Below are 22,064 nucleotides of genomic sequence, written 5' to 3'. Positions count from 1 at the left end.
GTCGGTGTCATGCTGCCGCAAGTTTAGGCTTCCCACAGTCGCGAACAGTCCCCAGATTTACTCTCTCTCTCTCTCTCTCCCCGCCTCCCCTCCTCTCCAAGTAAACAAAAATAGATATATAAAAAAATAAATAAATAAGAGGAGAAAAGAATGGGAGGAAATTCTCCATCCCACCACACTCATTATTTACAGGCTCACAGCTGGTGGTGAACGAGAACCGCTGCTGTAGAGAGAAAAGGAGTCGTGAGAAAAAGTTCTCACTCCTACTCCTCCCCTTCTCTCTCCTCCTCATTTTCCTCCTAATTAGTCCTCTCTCTCTCTCTCTCTCTCTCTCTCTCTCTCTCTCTCTCTCCATCTCCCAACTCTTATCCATCCCTTCTAGCTAAAAGAAGAGCCAGCTATAGGTAGCTCATCGTGAAGAGCGTTGGGAAAGAAAACAGTAGTAGTAAGATGAGCTCCGAGGAGTACCTCAAATCCCTCTCCTTGGACTACCTCAATCTCCTCATCAATGGCCAGGCCTTCAGCGACGTCGCGTTCAGCGTCGACGGCCGCCTGGTCCACGCGCACCGCTGCGTCCTCGCCGCGCGGAGCCTCTTCTTCCGCCGCCTATTCTGCGGGCCGGACCCCCCGCCGGGGCTCCACCTGCTGGACCCCCACCGCCACCCCCTCCACCACCACCACAGCCCTCGCTCCCCCACCGGACCGGCCTCCGGGAGGGTGGGTGTGAGCGCCGGGGTGGTGATTCCGCTGAATTCGGTGGGCTACGAGGCGTTCCTGCTGCTGCTCCAGTTCCTCTACAGCGGCCAGGTGTCCATCGTCCCGCCCAAGCACGAGCCCCGCCCTGATTGCAGCGAGCGCGGCTGCTGGCACACTCACTGCACCTCCGCCATCGATCTCGCGCTCGACACGCTGTCCGCCGCACGCTCCTTCGGCATCGAGCAGCTTGCCTTGATCACTCAGGTCCACCCTCCCTCTCTCTCTCTCTCTTTCTTCTCTCTCTCCCTCTCTTTTTCTTCTCTCTGTCTCTCTCTCTCTCTCTCTCTCTCCACAAAATTTGTTTCTAGTTAATAGATACGTTGTGGTTATCTGATGGAAATCTTTTGCAGCAATATGGTTGTTATTATCATGGGACTGGTTGAATTGTGTCGAATGTGTGAATAATTGGGCTCCTCATCATTAGCATCACTCATTTATCCATGAACTGGCTTGGTTTGTTAAGGTGCAGTCCAAAATTTCAGTCCTCCTCCTTCCTTTCCCCTTCTTTCATTCAATGTAGCTTGAGTTAAGTGGAACTTGCCCCTCCTGCTATTGCTTGATACAGTGTCAGTTTTACAGCAGCTGCCTCTCCTCTTTCCCAGAGCTGGGCCTTTTCCATTTTGTTAGTATCCTTCCCCTTACATCACATCTCAGTTCCAAATTAGGGTTTTCCTTTTTCCTTTTTCTATGTGTCCTCATCTCGCATCAATCCCAATTTCTTGACTTGGGTGCCTCAATCCCTCTCTCTCTCTTTTTCTATCATTTCTCTAACTTCGCTAGCTGCATTTTTTTCCTTTATATTTTATGCAAAGAAAAAAAACCTAGGATTCTCCCCCTCACCACGCTAACTACCGCTTATCCACTTTGATCCCCATTAATCTTGGAATGCAGAAGCAATTGGAGAGCATGGTAGAGAAGGCATCCATCAAGGATGTGATGAAGGTCCTGATGGCCTCGCACAAGCAGGACATGCACCAGCTCTGGACCACCTGCTCCCACCTCATCGCCGACTCCGGCCTCCCACCGGAGGTCCTCGGCAAGCACCTCCCCATGGACATCGTCGCAAAGATCGAAGAGCTCCGCCTCAAGCCCGGCCGCCCCACCTTCCTGACCCACCACCCCCACCCCACCCACCACTACCTCCCAGCCGTCCCCACCATGGGGCCCGACGACCACCACAAGATCCGCCGCATGCGCCGCGCCCTCGACTCGTCCGACATCGAGCTCGTCAAGCTGATGGTGATGGGGGAGGGACTCGACCTCGACGACGCCCTCGCCCTCCACTACGCCGTCCAGAACTGCAGCCGCGAGGTCGTCAAGGCCCTCCTCGAGCTCGGAGCGGCCGACGTGAACTGCCCCGCCGGACCCGCCGGGAAGACGCCCCTCCACATCGCCGCCGAGATGGTGAACCCCGACATGGTTGCGGTCCTCCTCGACCACCATGCCGACCCCAACGTCAGGACCGTGGACGGTGTAACCCCGCTTGACATCCTCCGCAACCTGACCTCCGACTTCCTCTTCAAAGGTGCAGTCCCTGGGCTTTCCCACATCGAGCCTAACAAGCTCAGGCTGTGCCTCGAGCTGGTCCAATCGGCTGCGATGGTTATATCCCGGGAAGAGGAGGCTGCTGCCGCCGCCGCCGCTGCCGCTGCTGGAGGCGGTGCAAGTGGTGGAAGCAATCCTAACCCAGCCATCTACCAGCCAATGAGTACTGCAGAAGGGAGTGATTGCAATGCCAATAGCACTGACAGTAGTATGGTTAGCCTTAGTCTGGATTCAAGGATGGTTTACTTGAATCTAGGAATGGCCGCTGCTGCTCATTTGGGTTGTAAGATTGATGATGGAAGGCAGGGCAGTAATGGAAGTAGGTCCCAAGGAGGCAGTGGAATTGGCCCATCTTCCATGTTTTCTCATCAGGATTTCCCATAGCTAGCCACCTTGTAAGCTGGAGCAACTATTCCTTAATTCTCTCTTTCTCTCTCTTACTTCTATCTGTAACTCTTTGTATCTAGGCAAGGCAGGAACCGGAATGGGATTAGCTAGGGTGCAGATGATGGGATTCTCTTCTTATATAAGTTATAATTTGTTCCATTTTAGATTGTTGTGTGGTCCTTTGGTTCTGTCTTCATTTTCTCATGTTGGAATGTTTGGGGAGGTTCAAGTGCAGTAGTAAATCTAGTATTTAATCTTGGATTTCTTCTCTCTCTGAGAATTTCAGTTCCTTCCTTTATCTGTTTAATACTGTATGAGTTTTGGCTATTGGGGGTGCAAGAGCATGTGAGGCATTTGAAATGGGAGACAAGGAGAATCTCAGCAGGCATTGGATGATGGAAGATATACAGGTCAATCTAGTCTCTCTCTCTCTCTCTCTCTCTCTCTCTCTCTCTCTGCGGTCTGTCATCCCTTTTGTTATTACTATTATAAATATCAAACGTGACATGAGCTATATATTTATTTATAATTAAACTATATGTTTGCTATCCCTACTCTTCCCTCCACCCATACAAGGCATATATAAATCTTCAGCCTCACCATATTTGTTGAGTGCATCTTCCCGTGCTCCTGACTAAGTACTACTAGAAATAGTAGTAGGAATCATATCCATTTAATAGAGTGTTGGTTCCTCTTTCTTCGGTACCTTTATTTTTTTTGTTTGAACATAGGGGCTGAGATGAGAATTAAAAAATAAACAAATAAGCTTTTTTGGCCCTTCCCACAACTGCTGCTTTACTGCATGAGTGGTTTTTCTTATTGTTTCAACATGGCTTCCTATTCATTGTGGCCATCTTTTTGGCTATAAGGAGTTACTATTATGAGAAATAATTCATTCAGCTGTAGACAAATAAGTATCTTGTCTCAGTTGATCACAAAAAAGTATCTTGTCTCGCATGAATGCAACAGTGGGTGTGACTACTGAATTCAGGATTTCTTATTTCCTTGCTTCTTTGTTCCTTCTTTTGGTATATTCGAGGGTTAAAACGGCCCTCAGTATGAGAAATCTTGTAGATATACCGTGTATTGTCTTCGACCGAATAGGATGTGTCTGGCCTGATCTTTTATTGCAGATTAAATACCTACCATCTGTCCTTTTTCTTTTCCCCTCCTCCAATCTACAATAAAATTGTGTCGCACCACTGGCAAAAGACAATGGAATTTAAGAAGCTTGACCAGTGAACAGGATGAGATTCAGATGAAGAAATTCTTATGTACTGTAGAAAGGTCAATTAGAACAGTTAATATGTCTAGGAATTCTGAATTTTGAACTACTTATAGTGTAACCCTTTTAAGGAAGAAGTAATGGCTCATTATTTGCTTTTGCTGACTCTACTTACACATTGATGAAATTTAGTTATATATCATAGTTTGCTAGTATGATTTCTTCAACGTACACCATCTAAGTTGTGTCTTACGGCATTACTTAGATTTGCATCCCTTAGCATTTTCTTACTGCATGTAACGGTGAAAAGATATCTGTATTATAGATTTAGTTATTAGTAATCTTTTCATATTTACTACTTTTTGGCTTCTATTTTTAATTTATCTAAAAGCGGTTTCATACCTTCAATGAACTTCCTTGTAATATCCTCACCGCAGGAGAAAATGAAGTTGGCAACCTCGTACTAGTCTATTTTATGCAATTTGTACACTTAATTTGTTTAATATGTTGTTATTGCTAGTTGTGGGGATGATGATTTTTTTTATATATATTGTAAAACTAAATAGAGAAAGATAGAAAGAGGTTAATATAGTATTCTTAATGACTTGAGTTTCTTATTTTCTGACCCTTAACAATAAACCTATTAATGATATCAATTACACACGAATCCTGACTTACTTGTCCAGTATCACACCAAGAAAAAATGCATGCATGGCGTTCATTAAAAAAAATGGACTATTACCTACTCAGAACTAGCTTGTTGAGATAATTGATTTCAGTCAACTTCATTAATGATTTCTCTCTAAAAGAATTTTTAACATAGGGAAAGTCCCAGGTTACGAATTTATGATTGAATCTTTTACATTCGGTGTGGTTGAGATCTTGATAGAAACTTAAATTCTTTTCCATAAGTGATCTCATTAATTTCTTTCCAATTTCACTTAATAAACATGTTAGATAATAATGTCTGGCAATCTTAGATATGCAATGGAATCAGCTACATGACCAATTTAACAATCAGATATGTGTTTGAGAATACGATCAACTTCTATTGTTGAAAGTAGCATTTAAGAAATAATCTAAATATATAACGAGTGTGTCGATGTTATTTATGAGGTGTACTGTCTACGAACCTTTCAGCTTGATTAGTAGATATCACATTAGCGTTGTTAAATTAAAACAATGTCCAGAAATCTGAGAAGGAAAGCTAGCTTAGTTCCTTCATTTCCCTGAGACTAGTAAAGTAAACAGCAATTCAATAGGCTTCATCTGCTTAATACCACAACATGCAAAATGGAACCATAAAATGTTCCCTGATTATCCTTGTCTTTGAGCAAGAGACTATGTAATATCACCAGGCAAATTATTCAATGAATACATTCATTGTGTAACACGTAACATCATCTTTTTATCCACCAAGAAGCATATTCCATTCGCAGGCTTTGTGGCGCTCATTTATTTACAGAACTTGGTGTATGTACGTAAAAAGGCACTAAAGGCACAAGAAGACTGTTGAATATTCCCCATTTGATAATTAGTTATCAACATGTATACAAGGGAGTCTTCTGGTGTTCGATTAATTGTGAGTTTCCAAATTACGCAAAATCCCAATTGACGAACACTTTAAATTAAGCATAAACTAATGATAATAGGCAAATTCATATGCAACTATTTTCTTTAAATGAAGTTCTCCATGGTTCTATGTCTTTTATACGCATTCTTATCACAGACACACTCCTAGAAAAAAGAAACATAAAAATATCACATAGCAGCAATCTCTCATCTCATGATCTAATATGCTAACTGCAATAACGTTATTATCTTTTCTCAACTCTCTATTTATAATTACTCTTTATCTAATAGTTGCATATTTGGATATCAAGAACAAGTTTGCATCCAATGGTTCTTGTATCCCTTCTTATTTTTTTTCACTTTAAAAATTTACCTCTTCAGCACAATTTCGTAATTAATTTCCTGATGAGTTGTATAATATAAGCTAAAAACTTGATTCCCTAGCATTGCTTATGGATTCTTAATGAGGATTTTGTTATTTCTCAAATATCACAGAATTCCTTAGTACTCATTGGACAGTTTAAAAGTGTTTACAAAAAAACTTAATAATATATAGACCAGATATGCGGGTACAAGTCCATTTATTGAAGGAAAAACTGTAACAAAAGATCCAAGAATTGCATAGCTGGAAGAAACTCTAGTTCTTGAAAAGATTTGAGGATTTTTTTTTTTTTTTTTTTTTTTTTTTTTTTTGAGAGAGAGAGAGATGGAAGGATCCAATTGTTGGTAGCAGCGGAAGTGAAACACAACAGTAAGCCACTTTATTTAATATTGAGGTGGAGAGTAGGAGAGGATAATAGAGAACAATCACCATATTTTTTTATTCCATTACTTTTGGGCTACACATAAAATAACTTGTTGCTACCGATTCCGGGATGCCGATGTGGATAACCTCTGTGGACCTACAAAATAATGGACAAATGGCAAAAGCTCGCCGGATTAGCTCTAACCAAGCACTCTGATGCGTATGTTAGTATAGATTTCGTGGATGAAAAAATTGAAAGAAAAAGAAAGAATAAAGAATAGAGAGATAGAGCCTCCCCTATCTAAGGTAATTTTTCATTTGCTCGTACTGTTACATTTTTTGGAGAACCATTCGAATCTATTTGTAACTGGAGTCCAAATCTTTTAGTATCGCATCCTAACAAACTCGAGCTCGTGCTGCAATAGATTATTGATATGGCCTTACAATCTTGGAGGTGTACCGCAATAACCTGGCAACTGACGGGACCAAGTATGCCTTTGAGGGGGTGGAAGCCAAGCTATTACTACAAAAAGGCTCTGCTTAGCATGAGTTAGCGATCAAAGTTGTGAGACCGAGCTGAGATGAAATTAGTCTCGAAGGTTTGATGCTTTTGCTCTGCCTAGCTTGCACCCCACATTTGACTAAGAAGACTGGGTTAAGAAACGCTAGAGGCACCTCAAATGTGCGTAGACCGCAGTATGGCATGCACATTGGTTATTAATTGCTACAACACGGGCCCCCGCCTCTGAGTCTGAAGCATCGCCTTGGTTTGGATGAAGGAAGTAACTACCATCAGCTTTACACCACTCCAGAAAAGTCATGGATTCACGAGCCGTGACTTCTTCTACCGAACGATGGAATTCTGCCCTTTGATCTTTTGAAAGGATGTCGATTGTTAGAAGCAAAGAAAGTGTGACATGCATCCGCCAACTCACTCATACGGATCAATCTAGTCCATCCAGTCATCTAAAAGAAGATGGAAAATGGCTTCTCTTTAAATCAACTTGCAGGTTTATTTTGTGACCTCTCTTTGCTTAATTTTTTTCTCAGGAGGTTCAATACTTTCTATAATCTTCTCCCCCTCCTCTCTAGTGAGGCATAGTGTTCTTATGGATCCTTCACAAGGAGGAGGTCTTCATCAGCATATTGAGATATTCCAACTGGCTCTTCGATAGGATATGGAGAAGGTGGCCGAAGTGGAATCCAAGCTAGAATCCCTTTAGGTGAAGTTAGCAGATGAATCAGCTTCCATGGGCACACCAATTCTCTATGAAGAATTGCCAAAATAGAGGTCTAATTAAGGGTCGTTGAGGACAGGACCGAAGCGGCTAAGGTCCAAACTTTTAGGATTAGCAGGGAGTTGTCAAACATTAGGCATCAACTCTTCGAGGCCAAGAGAATAGCCCTCCAAATGGTAAAAGAATACAAGTCCTTGGTTAACTTCCAAGGGGAGATCATTGATTCCTTTTAATAGGGCTTCCGAATATCAGAAAGGAATGGCTAGACTTCAGCCAAGCCTCATTTGTTTTACTCCTAGTGGGAATCGCCATAAGAAAAGGTGGGGTTTATCGGATGAGCGTCCTTCGCTGAGGCATGGCAAGTAGACCTCTGAATAGATCTCCCCTTTGCGCTTTGGAACAAGATGCATCTTTCTTTTTTTTTTATTTTCTTTAGTAGTCTGGCTTGATCTTAAAATTTGGCATGTAATTAAATATTATAAATGAAATAAGGAAATGGTTCTTGCATTTACCTCCCCTTGCCCAAATTGCCTATGTCGTGTTGTCCACAATCAAGATGGCTAAATCAGGCCAAATAGTACGGATGGAGTCGCAATCAATGGAATATACAATCATTCAAGATCATTTGAGCGTCTCAAGATAAGGCCACAATGCCACAACGCCATGATCTTGAATATTAGTGGAGAAAGAAAGATAAACCCAAAGGTCATAAGAAGGCAAGACCATAATAGGTTGAATTGAGCTGATGCATAGGCTGGTCAAGAAGAAAAGATAGCTATAAGTCAGAGATAATGCTTCCTAGAGATGGGCTGAGTTGTGAAGAGAATCCAATAAAGATTGGAGTTGATAATAGTGCTGCTTATAACCAAGAAATATCTCGAAGTTGCTACCTTGTTGAAGCATAGCATAGCCTATTGTGGGCTTTAATTTGAGTTGGCATTTGGTTAGGTTCTTCTAGTCAATAATGCTTAGGTGATTGAATTAAGTGCACGTCCTCTTATCCAAGCCTACTTGAGACTAGGACTTAAGATCGATTAGGCTCTTCTAGTAGCAATACTTGTGTGATCGAACCAAGCACGCTTCCTCTCATCTGAGCCTAGTTGAGACTAGGACTTAAAGTTAGTAGGATTTTTTTAGTCAGTGATGCTTAGGTGATCAAACCGAGTGCGCTTACTCCCATCTAAGTTAAGATTAGGATGTTTTCAAGGTTCAAGTCAATTCTAGTGCCTTCATGGGAGTACTAGAAATTTGGCTCTCTAGGTTTAAATTTCTAGCCACGTAGGCTCACAAAATGAAGATCCCAATTACTTTTAGGGTGTCTTCATAGAAGTACCTAGAGTTTGACTCTCCGAGTTTAGTGTCGTAATTGCATGTAGGCTCATAGAACAAAAATCCATTTACTTCTAAGGTGTCTCCACAGGTCAATCATACCAGTGCCAGGTATTATATTGGAGCAAAACTGAAATACAACTTCATTAGAAACAAAAATATAGAAGTGAATTCTACAAGTCTTATTATATAAACTTTGAGTGTGTCAAAGCTGAGTTGTTCAAGAGTTTAGCCTGAATTTTCAAGTCGTGGGCTCTTCTTTGCCACCGATCCTTCATAGATTAACGTAATTACTTCAACAAGTGGTCTGTTGCTATCTGGCTCATCTTGAGGCCAATCGTCCCACTTGGCATTTTCTCACTAGGTCTTAATATAGCAACAAAGATGCCCGTGTCAGATGGGGCCTTTGATATTGTCCTTTAGCTAAAGACATTATTTCATGCCATGCATGCCCATGGTCCTTATGGAACCAATAGAACTTGTTTGAATTGCTTTTATTAGCTAGGATGTTCATCCTCCAAGGTTGACCAAGATACCCTTGATTTTGGATTTCCATCATAATCTAGACCCATGGAGTGTTGAGAGGGATATATCTTTCGAACTTCCAAGGTAGATCACAAGGTCATGCAACAACCCTCTCATCTCAGCCAAGCCATTCTTACTTCGAAGCTTGACTTTCTTTTTGTGGCCCTTAATTTTCATTGCTCCCTTTTGTTGTCACTTATTATTGGGCAGTGCCAGCCTCTTTGGCTCTTATGGACTTGTCCTAATGATAAAGGAGCTTAACTAATTACTCTCGAGGGCCTCTTATCCAACGAGAAGCTGAAACATGAAGGTTTCAGTTCATTTACCATTGCAACCGCATCAACTAACTTATCCAGCTCATGCACTTGCATGGTTTTAGTATTGAATCGATCGATATAAGCTTGAAGCATCTCATCCTCCTTCTGCTTGAGGCTAAAGAGGTCAATGAAAATCTTTTTCTATCTTTTCTTGTTGAGGAAGTAGCCTACAAACTAATAACTAAGTTGGTCGAAGGAGCCAACAGATCCCAATTACAGGTTAAAGAACCAAAGTCTTGCAACCTTTCTGAGAGTAGCTAAAAAAAATACAACAGATAGGAGCATCATTAGCTCCCTATATCAGCATGAGAGCCCTGAAGCTTGCTAGATGATCCACCAAATTAGTGCTGCGATCATAATGTTCAAACTATGGCATCTTGAATTTCTTCGTTAGGGGCTCCTTCAAGATCTTCCTGACGAAAAGAGGATCACTGATCACTTTTAGATCATCTTCTACATCAACCATCTGCTCCCACAATGCATCTCCTCAATCTTGCATTGGAGGCCAGTCTTTTGGTTAAAAATTTTTTTCGACCGGCATGGGGGAGAGTTTTCAGAGTTGGAGCTCATGTTAAGAAAGGGGAGGTGTGCTTCTGTCCCGACATTAGGCTTTGGAGCTGATAGCGGTCACTATTTTGCACCAAATCTCCTTGGTAATTCAATCGATCAGCCAAAAGATTATAAGCTTGTTGTTGTACATCTCGCACCATTACTGTCCAAACTTGCACTTATCGGACAGGCAAAATGAGTCATCCCACATCAACAACTCCTACGATAGGTTGATAATATTAACATTGCACAAGGAACCATTTGGAGTAGGTCGAGTGGGCATCCGGCATCCTTCGGAGCATATGACTTTTTTTCCCTCTGTTTACACTGACGAACGCCAATCTATTACTGTCGATCCTGAGACATCATAACAAATCAAGTCCATAGACCTATAAAATAATGGATAAAGGATGAAGGCTCGTCAAATTTGCTTTGATCGGATGCTCAAATGCTTGAGTCCAAAAAAATTTTATAGATGAAAATGAAGGAGAAAGAAAAAATAGAGAATGAAGGGATAGAGTGTCCCCTAGATAAAATAATTTTTATTTTTTGAAAAATCATTCGGACCTATTCATAGCTAAAGTCTAAATCTTATAGGATCGCATCCTAACAAACTCAAGGTCATGCTACAACATATTGCTGATGTAGTGTGACAATCTTGGAGATATGCCACAATAATTTGGAAAGTGAAAAAATTAGGTACACCTTTAAGATAGTGGTAGCCAAGCTACTTCTTTTTTGAGAAGGCTCTGCTCAGTACAAGTCAAGAGTCGAGGTTGCAAAGTCGAGCAAGAAAGAGATCAATCTTGGGGAATAGATGCTTCTATTCTACTTTGCCTATCTACCATGTCTGATCGAAACGATCAAGCCAAGATGTCCTGGAGGGACCTTGGATGCATGCAGACTATAACGTGGCATGCATGCTATAAAAATCCTTACACACCACATTACACCAATTATTAATTATCACAATATAATTGATTACAAAAATTTTTATAGATATATTTGACCTTTCATAAATACATCACTATAACCTTGGATACAATATAAAATTTCAGGAGACACCATGTAGAAAGCTAAAAGATATGACTACTTGAAACTTCAAGACACGGCCATGCTATTGAGGGATGGGACCTATGATAACACGAAGCCAATCAATCACAATCAGCTAAAATCTATCAAAAATAAATTATAATCAAAGATTCAATTCTATTATTCATCAAGTAAAAAAATCAATATTGGTTCAGAGTGACTAAATCCAAAAGATAATATAAAATCCATATTCAAAATTTATTAGTAGTTGATTACAAGTCCATAATAATCCTATAAATTTAATTTCAATTACAAATCTCCATGCTCACTGGGGTAGACCCTCCAGCCTAGATCATCCTTGCTTGCTAACTTTATTTATCTAGACAGAAAAAGAAAAAGAAAAAGATATGAGCTACACCAGTTCAGTAAGTAAATCTTACACTATTTTATCCAAATCAAGCATAAATTTATACATGCATCAATAAATCATTTAAAGAAGATGATTATTATTGAAACATAAAATTTTCATAATAATAACATATCATAAATCAATGATGCTTTTGCATATGCATAAATCATGCAATTTACATAAACATAGTTTTTAGTACATAGTATAAATAAATTCATAAATTATGTCAACTTTGTATATAAAGTCATAAATCATTTGTCATTCTTTTTATATCATGATTCTTAATAATTCTCTCAGACTAAATGCAAAGATCACTATTATACCCGTGACAGGGCCATAATCATGTACCAACTACTATTACCTATTGGCAGGATCGTATACCAACTACTATTATCTATTGGCAAGATCGTATGTCAATTACTATTACCCACTGGCAGGATCATGTGCCAATAACTATTATCCATTGACAGGATCATATATAGCTATCTGAAAGCTTTTTTCTATATTTCTTAAGATAAGCATTCTTAAATCATATTTCATTAAATCATATTTTTTTAAATCATATATAAATAGGATATTAAATAATTTCATAAAGTTCATAATCCATAAAAAATCTTTAATAGTAAAATAATCGTGAAATCATTCCTTTTATAACAAGGCATACATTTCATAAATATAGAGTTCATATTTCATAAAAAGTCATTTATATTAAAATATTCATAAATTACTATTTTACCATGAATCATGAATTTCATAATGCATATATTTGATCTTTATTTTATAAAAATATAGAATAATTCTTTTCATGATAAAATAGTCGATAATTTTAAAAGTAAGAAGTATCGAGATTACTTATCTTTTTTGTCCTAGTCCTTCAAACTTTGATAAATAAATTTATCAAACCTATTTAATATATTAAAAATATTATTAATTTTTATTTATTAATTCAATCATAAAGAAAAAAGACTGTAGATTGGGTGGTCAGTTCAACTAGGAGTCCGAATACTGGGATAATTCAGAATCTTTCTAACCAAAGATCAGATGTAGGTGACTCGATCAAAAAATCATGAATCATGAAGCATGAAGTGGAATCAAGGCCAAGATCAATCAACAGATTCATCAATAGTAGGTTTCAATGGTATTTGACATGATCGGGATGGAATCCGACGTCTTGCACGAATATCATAGCAATTTTAGATTTTTTTTTTAGAACATCATCTTATGTTCATACATGGGCTATTGAAGAGGAAGACATGACTCAGTACAAAATCCATAGATCTTTTTAGAGAGAGAAAATGGGTGAAGAGAGAGAAAGTGGAGAGAATCTTTGTATTTCTCAAAAAAAAAATCTATGATCAAGATCGTCAAAGATCATGTCAGGGTGCTTAATAAAAGTTAACGATGATCAGATCTATAAATATATGATAAAGATCGAATTGAAATCGACAAACTGCATAGATATCAAAGCGAGTCCAAACCCAAGAATTAGATAGAGAAAGAAAGAGAGAGCAGAGAGAAATCCAAGAAGAGAGCGATAAGAGAGAGAAAATCATTTTTCTCTTTTTTTCTTTTCCTTTTCTTTTCTTCTTCTTCTTCTTTTCTTTTCCTGACCGAACAGAGGAGGGACACAAAGGGGGCTGGTGCTCTAATGGGGCACGACAGCATGACTGGAGGTCCGACAATGGGCGGTGGGGTGCGGTCGATGGTGGCCAAGAGCGGATGGCCGACGGTAAGGGGGAGAATGGTGGAAAAAATCAAGAGAAAATCTAGAAAAAATAGCAAAGGTGGGGTGGACTTCATCTTTAATTATTTTTCGACGAAATCGGAGGTCGGCGGCAAGGTCTAAGGCCATGGAGAGAAAAGGAAGAGGGAGAGAAAAAAGGAGAGGGGCTTACCTCAAGCTCTGATGGTGTCTTGACTTCGATTTCCAATGAGCACAAGCAAGGGTGGTTGCAGCCTCAATCGAAGAAAAGAGGGAGAGAAATCGAGCTTGAAGATCGCCGTTTGAGGGTCTTAGGGGGGGAAGGACTTATTTATAGAGAGCCCTAGGGTCCCAATGGTCCTAAGACTCTCATTCCATTCGAGATTCATCGGAGAAGAAGACTCGTATCAGGAGTCTTCTTCTCCTTTTTTTTAATTTAATTTTATTTTTTTCTTTAACTACTTTGAGATTCGGATTATCACATTCTATCCCTCTTAAAAAAAATTTCATCCTCAAAACTTGGCGTATCTTCATTTTTAAATAAGTGAGGATATTTTGCCTTCATATCATCTTTACCATACATTGGCTAGTTTTTATCAATACTAGCTTCTTCATATAAAATGGTGTAATTTTTAAATAAGACATCATGAGAATAACTTTTCTTAAGAGATGAGATAGCATATATTGGCTTATTCATTTCTTCAAATATATAATTAAACTTGAAAGACACAAAAGAATGAAAAAAATATATATAATCAAACAACATATAGGCATCTATGGGTTGATTAGAATCATACCTGTAATGACTTGATCATCTATATTGGCATCCTGCTCAGTCAAAGTAAATACTCGTGCATTCCTTTTTTGATTTTGATCAGTGAGTTTGGCAGACTTAGAGTCATTCTTTTTATTAAGACAATCTCGTACCAAATGTCCCTTCTTGCTGCACTCAAAGCATATTCCGAATTTCTTATAGCAAGGTCCACTATGATTTCTATCATAGTACTCACAAGTCTCGATTTCTTTCTTCTTATTAGAGTGGTTCACTAAGTTGTCATATTGATCATTTCGAGTTTCAGTTGGTCTAGACTTCTTCTTTTTTTTTTTCTTGTTCTGATCTTTTAATATCTAATTCAACTTTCAAAGCTCGTTCTAGTACATCCTTATAGCCATTAAGAAGATAAGAGGACAAATGATTGCAAATTTTATATCCTAGACCATGCTCAAATCTATTTGCTTTGCTTTTTTTCAGACTCTATAAGTTGGGGGCAAAATCGACCTAACTCATTGAATTTGTTTGCATATTTCAGTACTGTCATATCATCTTTTTATCTCAAATTTAAGAACTCATTTTCTTTCACTAATCTCACTGACTCAGAAAAATACTGATCATAAAATCTCTTTTTAAACTCCTCCTATGTCTATTGATTATCATTATTTTCATATGCAGTCTTTATTGCAGCCCATCAAAACTCGACATTTTCTTTTAGCATAGGAATAACTAACCTCTTCACATCCTCAGGATACTGTAGTACACTAAACATCTTTTTCATTTCTTGAATCCATGTCTTTGCAACCAAAGGGTCAAATCCATCCTCAAACAGTGGTAGATTAAGCCTTCTAAACCTCTCGTAATATAACTCTAAAGATTGTGCAGGTGGAGGAGTAATTTATGTCTGCTATTGTTAAATCAGCTGAGCCACTACTTGGCATACTCTAGCAATGTCTACTTGAGTGATCGGTGTATTAAGGACCTGCTCAACCGATTAGCTGGCATTTTTTTTTATAGTCCTTCTTGCTCCTCTCTTTCTATTGGTAGGATTTGTCGAGACTTCATTCTCTCTATTGCTCATTTCTACCTAGATAAAAAATATTAGCATTAATTAACTTCCTTAAATGAGTAACAAAAACTCTAAGAAAAATTTGTCTATTCTTATTTAGTTAAATATGATCTAACTAAATGAGACTTATCTACCAATTACTAGATTTTAGTCTACCCATGATCAAATCTATTGCTCTGATACCATAAAATATCACGTTCAAAATTCAGGACATAACATGACCATGCTACCGAGGGATGAGATGCATGATAATACGAAGTCAATCAATCATAATCAGCTAAAATTTATCAAAAATAAATTATAATAAAAGATTCAATTCTATTATTCACCAAGTAAATAAATCAATATCGGTTCAGAGCGACTAAATTCAAAAGATAATATCAAATCCATATTTAAAATTCATTAGTAGTTGATTACAAGTCCATAATAATTCTATAAATTTAATTTCAACTGCAAATCTCTATGCTCACTGAGGTAGACACTCCAGCCTAGATCATCTTTTCTTACTAATCTTATTTGTCTAGATAGAAAAAAAAAAAGATATGAGCTATACCAGCTCAGTAAGTAAATCTTATACTATCTTACCTAGATCAAGTATAAGTTTATACATGCATCACTAAATTATTTAGAGAAGATGATTATAATTGAAACATAAGATTTTCATAATAACAATATATCATAAATCAATGATGCTCTTACATATGCATAAATCATGTAATTTACATAATCATAGTTTTCAATGCATAGCATAAATAAATTCATAAATTATATCAACTTCATATATAAAGTCATAAATCATTTATCATTCTTTTTATATCATGATTCTTAATAATTCTCTCACTAAATGCTAAGGTCACTATTATACCAGTGACAAGACCATAATCATATACCAACTACTATTATCCATTGACAGGATCATATACCAACTATTATTATTTATTGGTAGGGTCGTATGTCAGTTACTATTACCTACTAGCAGAGTCATATGCCAATAACTATTATCCATTGATAGGGTCATATATAGCCATCTGAGAGTTTTTTTTCATATTTCTTAAGATAAGCATTCTTAAATTATATTTCATCAAATCACATATTCTTAAATCATGTATAAATAAGATACTAAATAATTTCATAAAGTTTATAATTTATAAATAATCTTTAACAGTAAAACAACCGTAAAATTATTTCTTTTATAACAAGGTATACATTTCATAAATATAGAGTTCATATTTCATAAAAAATTATTCATATTAAAATATTCATAAATTACTATTTTATCATGAATCATGAATTTCATAATGCATATACTTGATCTTTATTTTATAAAAATAAGAATAATTTTTTTCATGATAAAATAGTCAATAATTTCAAAAGTAAGTAAGAAGTGTCGAGATTACTTACCTTTTTCATCCTAGCCCTTCAAACTTTGATAGATGAATTTATCAAAGCTATTTAATATATTAAAAATATTATTAATTTATATTTATCAATTCAATTATAAAGAAAGAAGACTGTAGATCAGATGGTCAGTTCAACTGACAGTCTGAATGCTGGGATAATTCAGGATCTTTCTAACCAAGGATCGGATATAAGTGACTCGATCAAAGAATTATGAATCATGAAGCATAAAGTGAAATCAAAATCAAGATCAATCAATAGATTCATCAATAGTAGGTTTCAAGGGTATTTGATATGATCGGAATGGGGTCCGACATCTTGCAAGAATATCGAAGCAATTTCAGACTTGTTTTATGGAACATCATCTCATGTTTGTACATGGGCCATTGAAGAGGAAGACATGACTCAATACAAGATCCATAGATCTTTTTAGAGAGAGAAAATAGGTGAAGAGAGAGAAAGTAGAGAGAGAAAGTGGAGAGAATCTTTATATTTTTCAAAAGAAAAATTCATGATCAAGATCTCCAAAGATCAGGTCAAGGTGCTCAATAAGGATTAACGATGATCAGATCTATAAATATATGGTAAGGACCAAACTAAAATCGACAAACTATACGGATATCAAAGCGAGTCCAAACCCAAGAATTAGATAGAGAAAGAAAGAGGAAGGAGAGAGAAATGCAAGAAGAGAGAGATAAGAGAGAAAAAATTATTTTTCTCTCTTTTTCTCTTTTTTTTTTCCTTTTTCTTTTCTTCTTCTTCTTCGTTTCTTTTCCTAGCCGAACAGAGGAGGGACACAAAGGGGGCTGGTGCCCCAGTGGGGCACGGCAGCATGAATGGAGGTCGGACAATGGGCAGTGGGATGTGGTCGTTGGTGGCCAAGAGCGGACGGCCGGCGGTGAGGGGGAGAACGGTGGAAAAAATCAAGGAAAAATCTCAAAAAAAGTAGAGAAAGTGGGGTGGACTTCATCTTCAATTATTTTTCGTTGAAATCGGGAGCCGACGGCAAGGTCTAAGACCTTGGAGAGAAAGGGAAGAGGGAGAGGAAGAAGGAGAGGGGTTTACCTCAAGCTCCGATGGTGTCTTGACTTCGATTTCTGACGAGCACAAGCAAAGGTGATCGCAGCCTCAATCGGAGAAAAAAAGGAGAAATCGAGCTCGAAGATCACTGTTAGAGGGTCTTGGGGGGCAAGGACTTATATATAGAGAGCCCTAGGGCCCTAGTGGTCCTAGGACTCCCGTTTCATTCGAAATTCATCGGAGAAAAAGACTTCTATCAAGAGTCTTCTTCTCCTTTTTTTATGTTGTTTTGTTTTTTTTTTTTCTTTGGCTGCTTTGACATTCGGATTATCACAGACATTCATGAACTTTACCGAAAATATGCCCCAAAATATAGAATATGTATATCATATCTTTACATATTGATCATTTAATAATTTTTTTAGACTTTCTCTTCACAAAATATAAGGTATGTCACCTTCTTTTACTACGGATCAAAGAACCAATCTCGCACCACTTTAGGACATGACTCCATATATTTATTATATTTAATGTGACTCTTAAGATACACTTAGTACCTAAAATTTCAAATTTACTCTTATAAAATATTACCTCAAAACATAATATAATAAAATCAAGTTTAACTATTAAATAGGGAACATGATTTTAACTTAATAACCATCTTATTGATACCCAAAGTTCACATGTTGGATAGATAACACAATCTTACTTTTAATGCATGCATGCACAAATATACACATCATTATGTTTTTTTTCCTTTTTTATATATTGTTTAATATAGTTTGACTATGTTTGGGGCAAGAATGACACTAGATTATTTGATATGAAATTTTTGGTAAAAAGGAATTAAATGAGATTTAAATAAATAAAGTGTTGGCTATATCATATGATCTTACTGTTGTGATATGTTAATTTATTGATATATGATAAATTTAAAAAATCATGATTTACTAATTGATAGTTAACTACCAAAATCACATAAAAATTATATGAGTAATGGAGATGTCTACTTGCAAAAAGCATAAAGAAAAGGTGCTATTTCACAGTAAACAATAATTTATATATGGAACCATATTATGCTAGAACCCTTAGGGTAATTGACAACCAGTCACTTGTTTAAGTTCATTCCTATACTTTCTAATACATCACCATGTTTTTTCTCTTTTATCTTTTTCTATAATTTCTTTCTATTTTTTTGTCATGTGTTCCTATAACTTGTAGCTCTGATGTGCAATATATACAAATCATACTACATGAAAATATGCATATGTATGTACATACATAGATATATCAATGTATATGTGTATGTATGTATGTATCTTTTATGCTATCTTTTTTAGCAATGTATTATGTGTCCATGTATGTCATAAGTTCTTACATGTTAATGAAACATATCACTATTTTGTAGTCTTGGGCTTACATTTTGAATGGAGGTTCACCACAATGGGAGATGAATATATATATACAATTGAGAACTATATGCTTTTTCGACTCAAATTACTTGGTACATATTGACACTTATGATTTAACTGCATGCAGAAATATAATTAGGAAAAAAAAAAAATCTGTGTGAGAGAGGGCCTAAGGTTCAAATGGAGGCTCACTACAAGGGCACAAGTTGTGCAGTTTTTTGGTTGTGCTTGGAGACGTGATCTAAGTACAAGAAAAGTAAAGGGTAAACATACTAAATTTCTTACAGTCTATGGATTTTGGATTTTAGATGGCACTTTCTCACCAGAAGAAAACATAGATGAGAGAGGAAAAAGAGAATAAAAATTGATTATAATGGTTGGAGTCTCAATGTAAAAGAATTACTATAGAATTGCATAAATTTAGGACTCTGAAAGCCTCATCGTGAAGGAAAAATCAGTAAGAAAGCGGACATTATAAAGGCTGTCGGAGAACAGCCTCCAAGCCTTTTGTCAATGGTTAAATTTAAAATATGTTCCTTCTTTTTAAAATTCATATCCCTTGTTACAGCATTCTCTTAGTTTACTTGGAAATACAACAATAATCCTTTTCGCTCAAATATAATACAAACATGTTTTGCATATTTTTAAGGTCATATTTGGATCACTTTTAATGAGATTTTTGTGCACAAGCAATGTGTTGATAGAATTTAATGAGTTGGCTACTTGGATCTTTTCCGATTCAAGCTTCATGTTGTGATATATTGTAATATCTTCTTTGAGGGACCTACTAGTAGATAAACAATATGGGAACCTTCTCATATTTGTTCTTTGCACCACATTGCACCATATTACGTTTTCTTTCTTTCCTTCATGCCACTCTTGAGGGAAGTAAAATATCTATTTTCTACTTCAAGTTTCACATGAGCTATAATATATATGTAGAGTCTTCTAGATATGATATATCTAATTTCTTTATTTTAATTCTGTTTGATAAAAATTATTTTTTAATCTTATAAAACAATTTTGCATACAAATAATAATAATAATAATAATAATAATAATAATAATAATAATAATAAAAGCATAAGTGTTTTACTATTTGCAACTTCAACATATTGCCTCTTTCCTTCCACAAAAATGAAGTATTTTCACCCTCAAATGAAATGCCATGAGCCTTTGCTATGTTGTTGCATCTTCCCCTACACACAAACTTCTATAACAGTTTATGTATGTTCGATTATCAATTGCATAAATTCTTGCAAATCTCCTCCTGATCCATAATTTTAGTATCATCCACTTCAAGTGAACATATCCAATTCTTTCTTCTCGGAGCACTAGAAGACTAATGGAGTAAAGAAGTAATTTTATCCCCTTCCCATAGCCATTGGGACTTGGTCGCCAATGAATACCCTCTTTGAATAAGAGGGATTCCAGCTTTCCTTTAGCAGAACATATGTCCTTTCTTCTGGCCCAGTTATGTTCCTAGACTCCTCCAAAACATCCAACTCCTCTATTCTTAAAAGTGCCTTCTTTGTTTCTAATGAAATTATCAGCATTCTATTTACTAGATTCCAACACATTTCCCAACTTTCTCAGCTTAAAGACCAAGCAGCTCAATGGTTCTTTTGAGCAGGGAGACTATTCCACTAGGCTCTGAACAAATCCTTGAAATTATGGTAGTTCGTCTAGATCTTCTCAAATCTAAATAGCTTAAAGCAAGCTTTGGCCGAAGGGTCTAGCAAGATACAAGAAATGAAGTCTACATAACCTTTCAAAGCTAGAAATTTCCAAGCCATTGGACCAAGTAAAAATCTCCAACTAATTGAAGTTTCCATCGGTCTGAATTCTCTCATAAACATAATAAAATTATGATGGCCCGGCCCGATAACAAATCCCAGCCCATGTAACAAAGCCCAAAAAAAAAAATGATGAAGACTCCCGCAGGGAGTCTTCTTCTCCCGACCAGCTCCTAATCGGAGTCGGAAACCTCATCGGAGATTAGTCAAACTCCTCTCCTCCGGTTTTATTTAAAGGGGAGACCCTTCTCCCTTCTTCCTACCAAAGAATCCTGGGGCAAAACGGCGGCAATCGCCGGATAATCCACCGCAGAAGACCGTCCCTGTGCCATCCAATTTCTCACCGAAAAAGCCTCACCGGCGTCGGAGGTAAGCTTCCTCCCCTTCTTCTCTTCTCCCCCTTCCTTTCCGTGCCGATGTGCACGCTTGCCGACGACCGGAGTCGCCGAATTTTGTTGCGAAAGAACCTTTCTTTTTGTCGTTTTTCCATCGCCGGTGGTCACCGCCGACCACCGGTTTGATCTCCTCTTGCCGCCGGATCACCTCTCCTTCGACCGCCGACCATCCCCGCACCGGTTGCGCCGTCGGTCGGCCAACCAATGAGGGGATCAAAGATCCCCTGTTTCGGTCAAAAACAAGCCCACGGGATGAAGAAAAGAAAAAGAAGAAGAAGAAGAAGGAAAAGAAAAAAAGAAAAAGAAAAGAAAAGGAAGGAAAAGAAAAAGAAAAAGAAAAGAAAAAAAAAAGAAAGAAGAGAAAAGAAGAGAAAAGAAAAGAAAAATTATTAAATTAATTAATAAATAATGATATAAATAATAAAATATGAGAAAGAGAGTTTCTCTCTCTTTCCTCTCTCTCTTCAGCCTGAACTAGTATTTTCTCTCTCTAGAATTAGACTTTCTCTCTCTACTTTCTCTCTCTAGATTATTTCTCTCTCTAGAATTTTGAGAAGAATGATGATGAATTTAAATGATCTTCATGATGGATTTTTGATTTGTGATCGTCGGATGGTACACCGACATCCACTTTGATCAGATCAAGTATTTTTAGATTTTATTTCTTATGATTTTATTGAATTGTCCACATGATAATTTCAACATGATTTGATCTGATCGATCGGATTTGTTGAATCATATTGTCTGAAGAATTCAAGATGAGTTTTCTCTCTCTAGAGTTTTCTCTCTAGAATTTTCTCTCTCTAAAATATTCTCTCTCTTGATTGATTCTCTCTCTAAAAAAGTTAGTGAATAAAAATTTTTTTTTAAT

At 37.2% G+C, this 22,064-nt stretch overlaps 1 protein-coding gene across 1 annotated transcript; it reads left to right on the top strand.

Annotated features, from left to right (window-relative positions):
• Nucleotides 1-221: 221 nt before the first annotated feature.
• LOC105045549 (BTB/POZ domain and ankyrin repeat-containing protein NPR5) lies at nucleotides 222-2,852 on the top strand. Its single transcript, XM_010923880.4, has 2 exons — nucleotides 222-960; nucleotides 1,648-2,852. Exons 1-2 carry the CDS (start codon nucleotides 451-453, stop codon nucleotides 2,683-2,685), a joined length of 1,548 nt encoding a protein of 515 aa, XP_010922182.1. The 5' UTR covers nucleotides 222-450; the 3' UTR covers nucleotides 2,686-2,852.
• Nucleotides 2,853-22,064: the final 19,212 nt, after the last annotated feature.

The sequence above is a fragment of the Elaeis guineensis genome, chromosome 5 (assembly GCF_000442705.2).
Source record: "Elaeis guineensis isolate ETL-2024a chromosome 5, EG11, whole genome shotgun sequence".
NCBI classification, from domain to species: domain Eukaryota; kingdom Viridiplantae; phylum Streptophyta; class Magnoliopsida; order Arecales; family Arecaceae; genus Elaeis; species Elaeis guineensis.
This window is presented reverse-complemented; position numbering and strand designations above follow the sequence as displayed.

What these genes read in the sequence shown, in the direction of transcription:
- LOC105045549 (XM_010923880.4), top strand. Translation starts at nt 451, where the DNA reads ATGAGCTCCGAGGAGTACCTCAAATCCCTCTCCTTGGACTACCTCAAT. An exon ending in AGCTTGCCTTGATCACTCAG is followed by an intron (nt 961 to 1,647) that starts GTCCACCCTCCC and finishes CTTGGAATGCAG; the next exon opens with AAGCAATTGGAGAGCATGGT.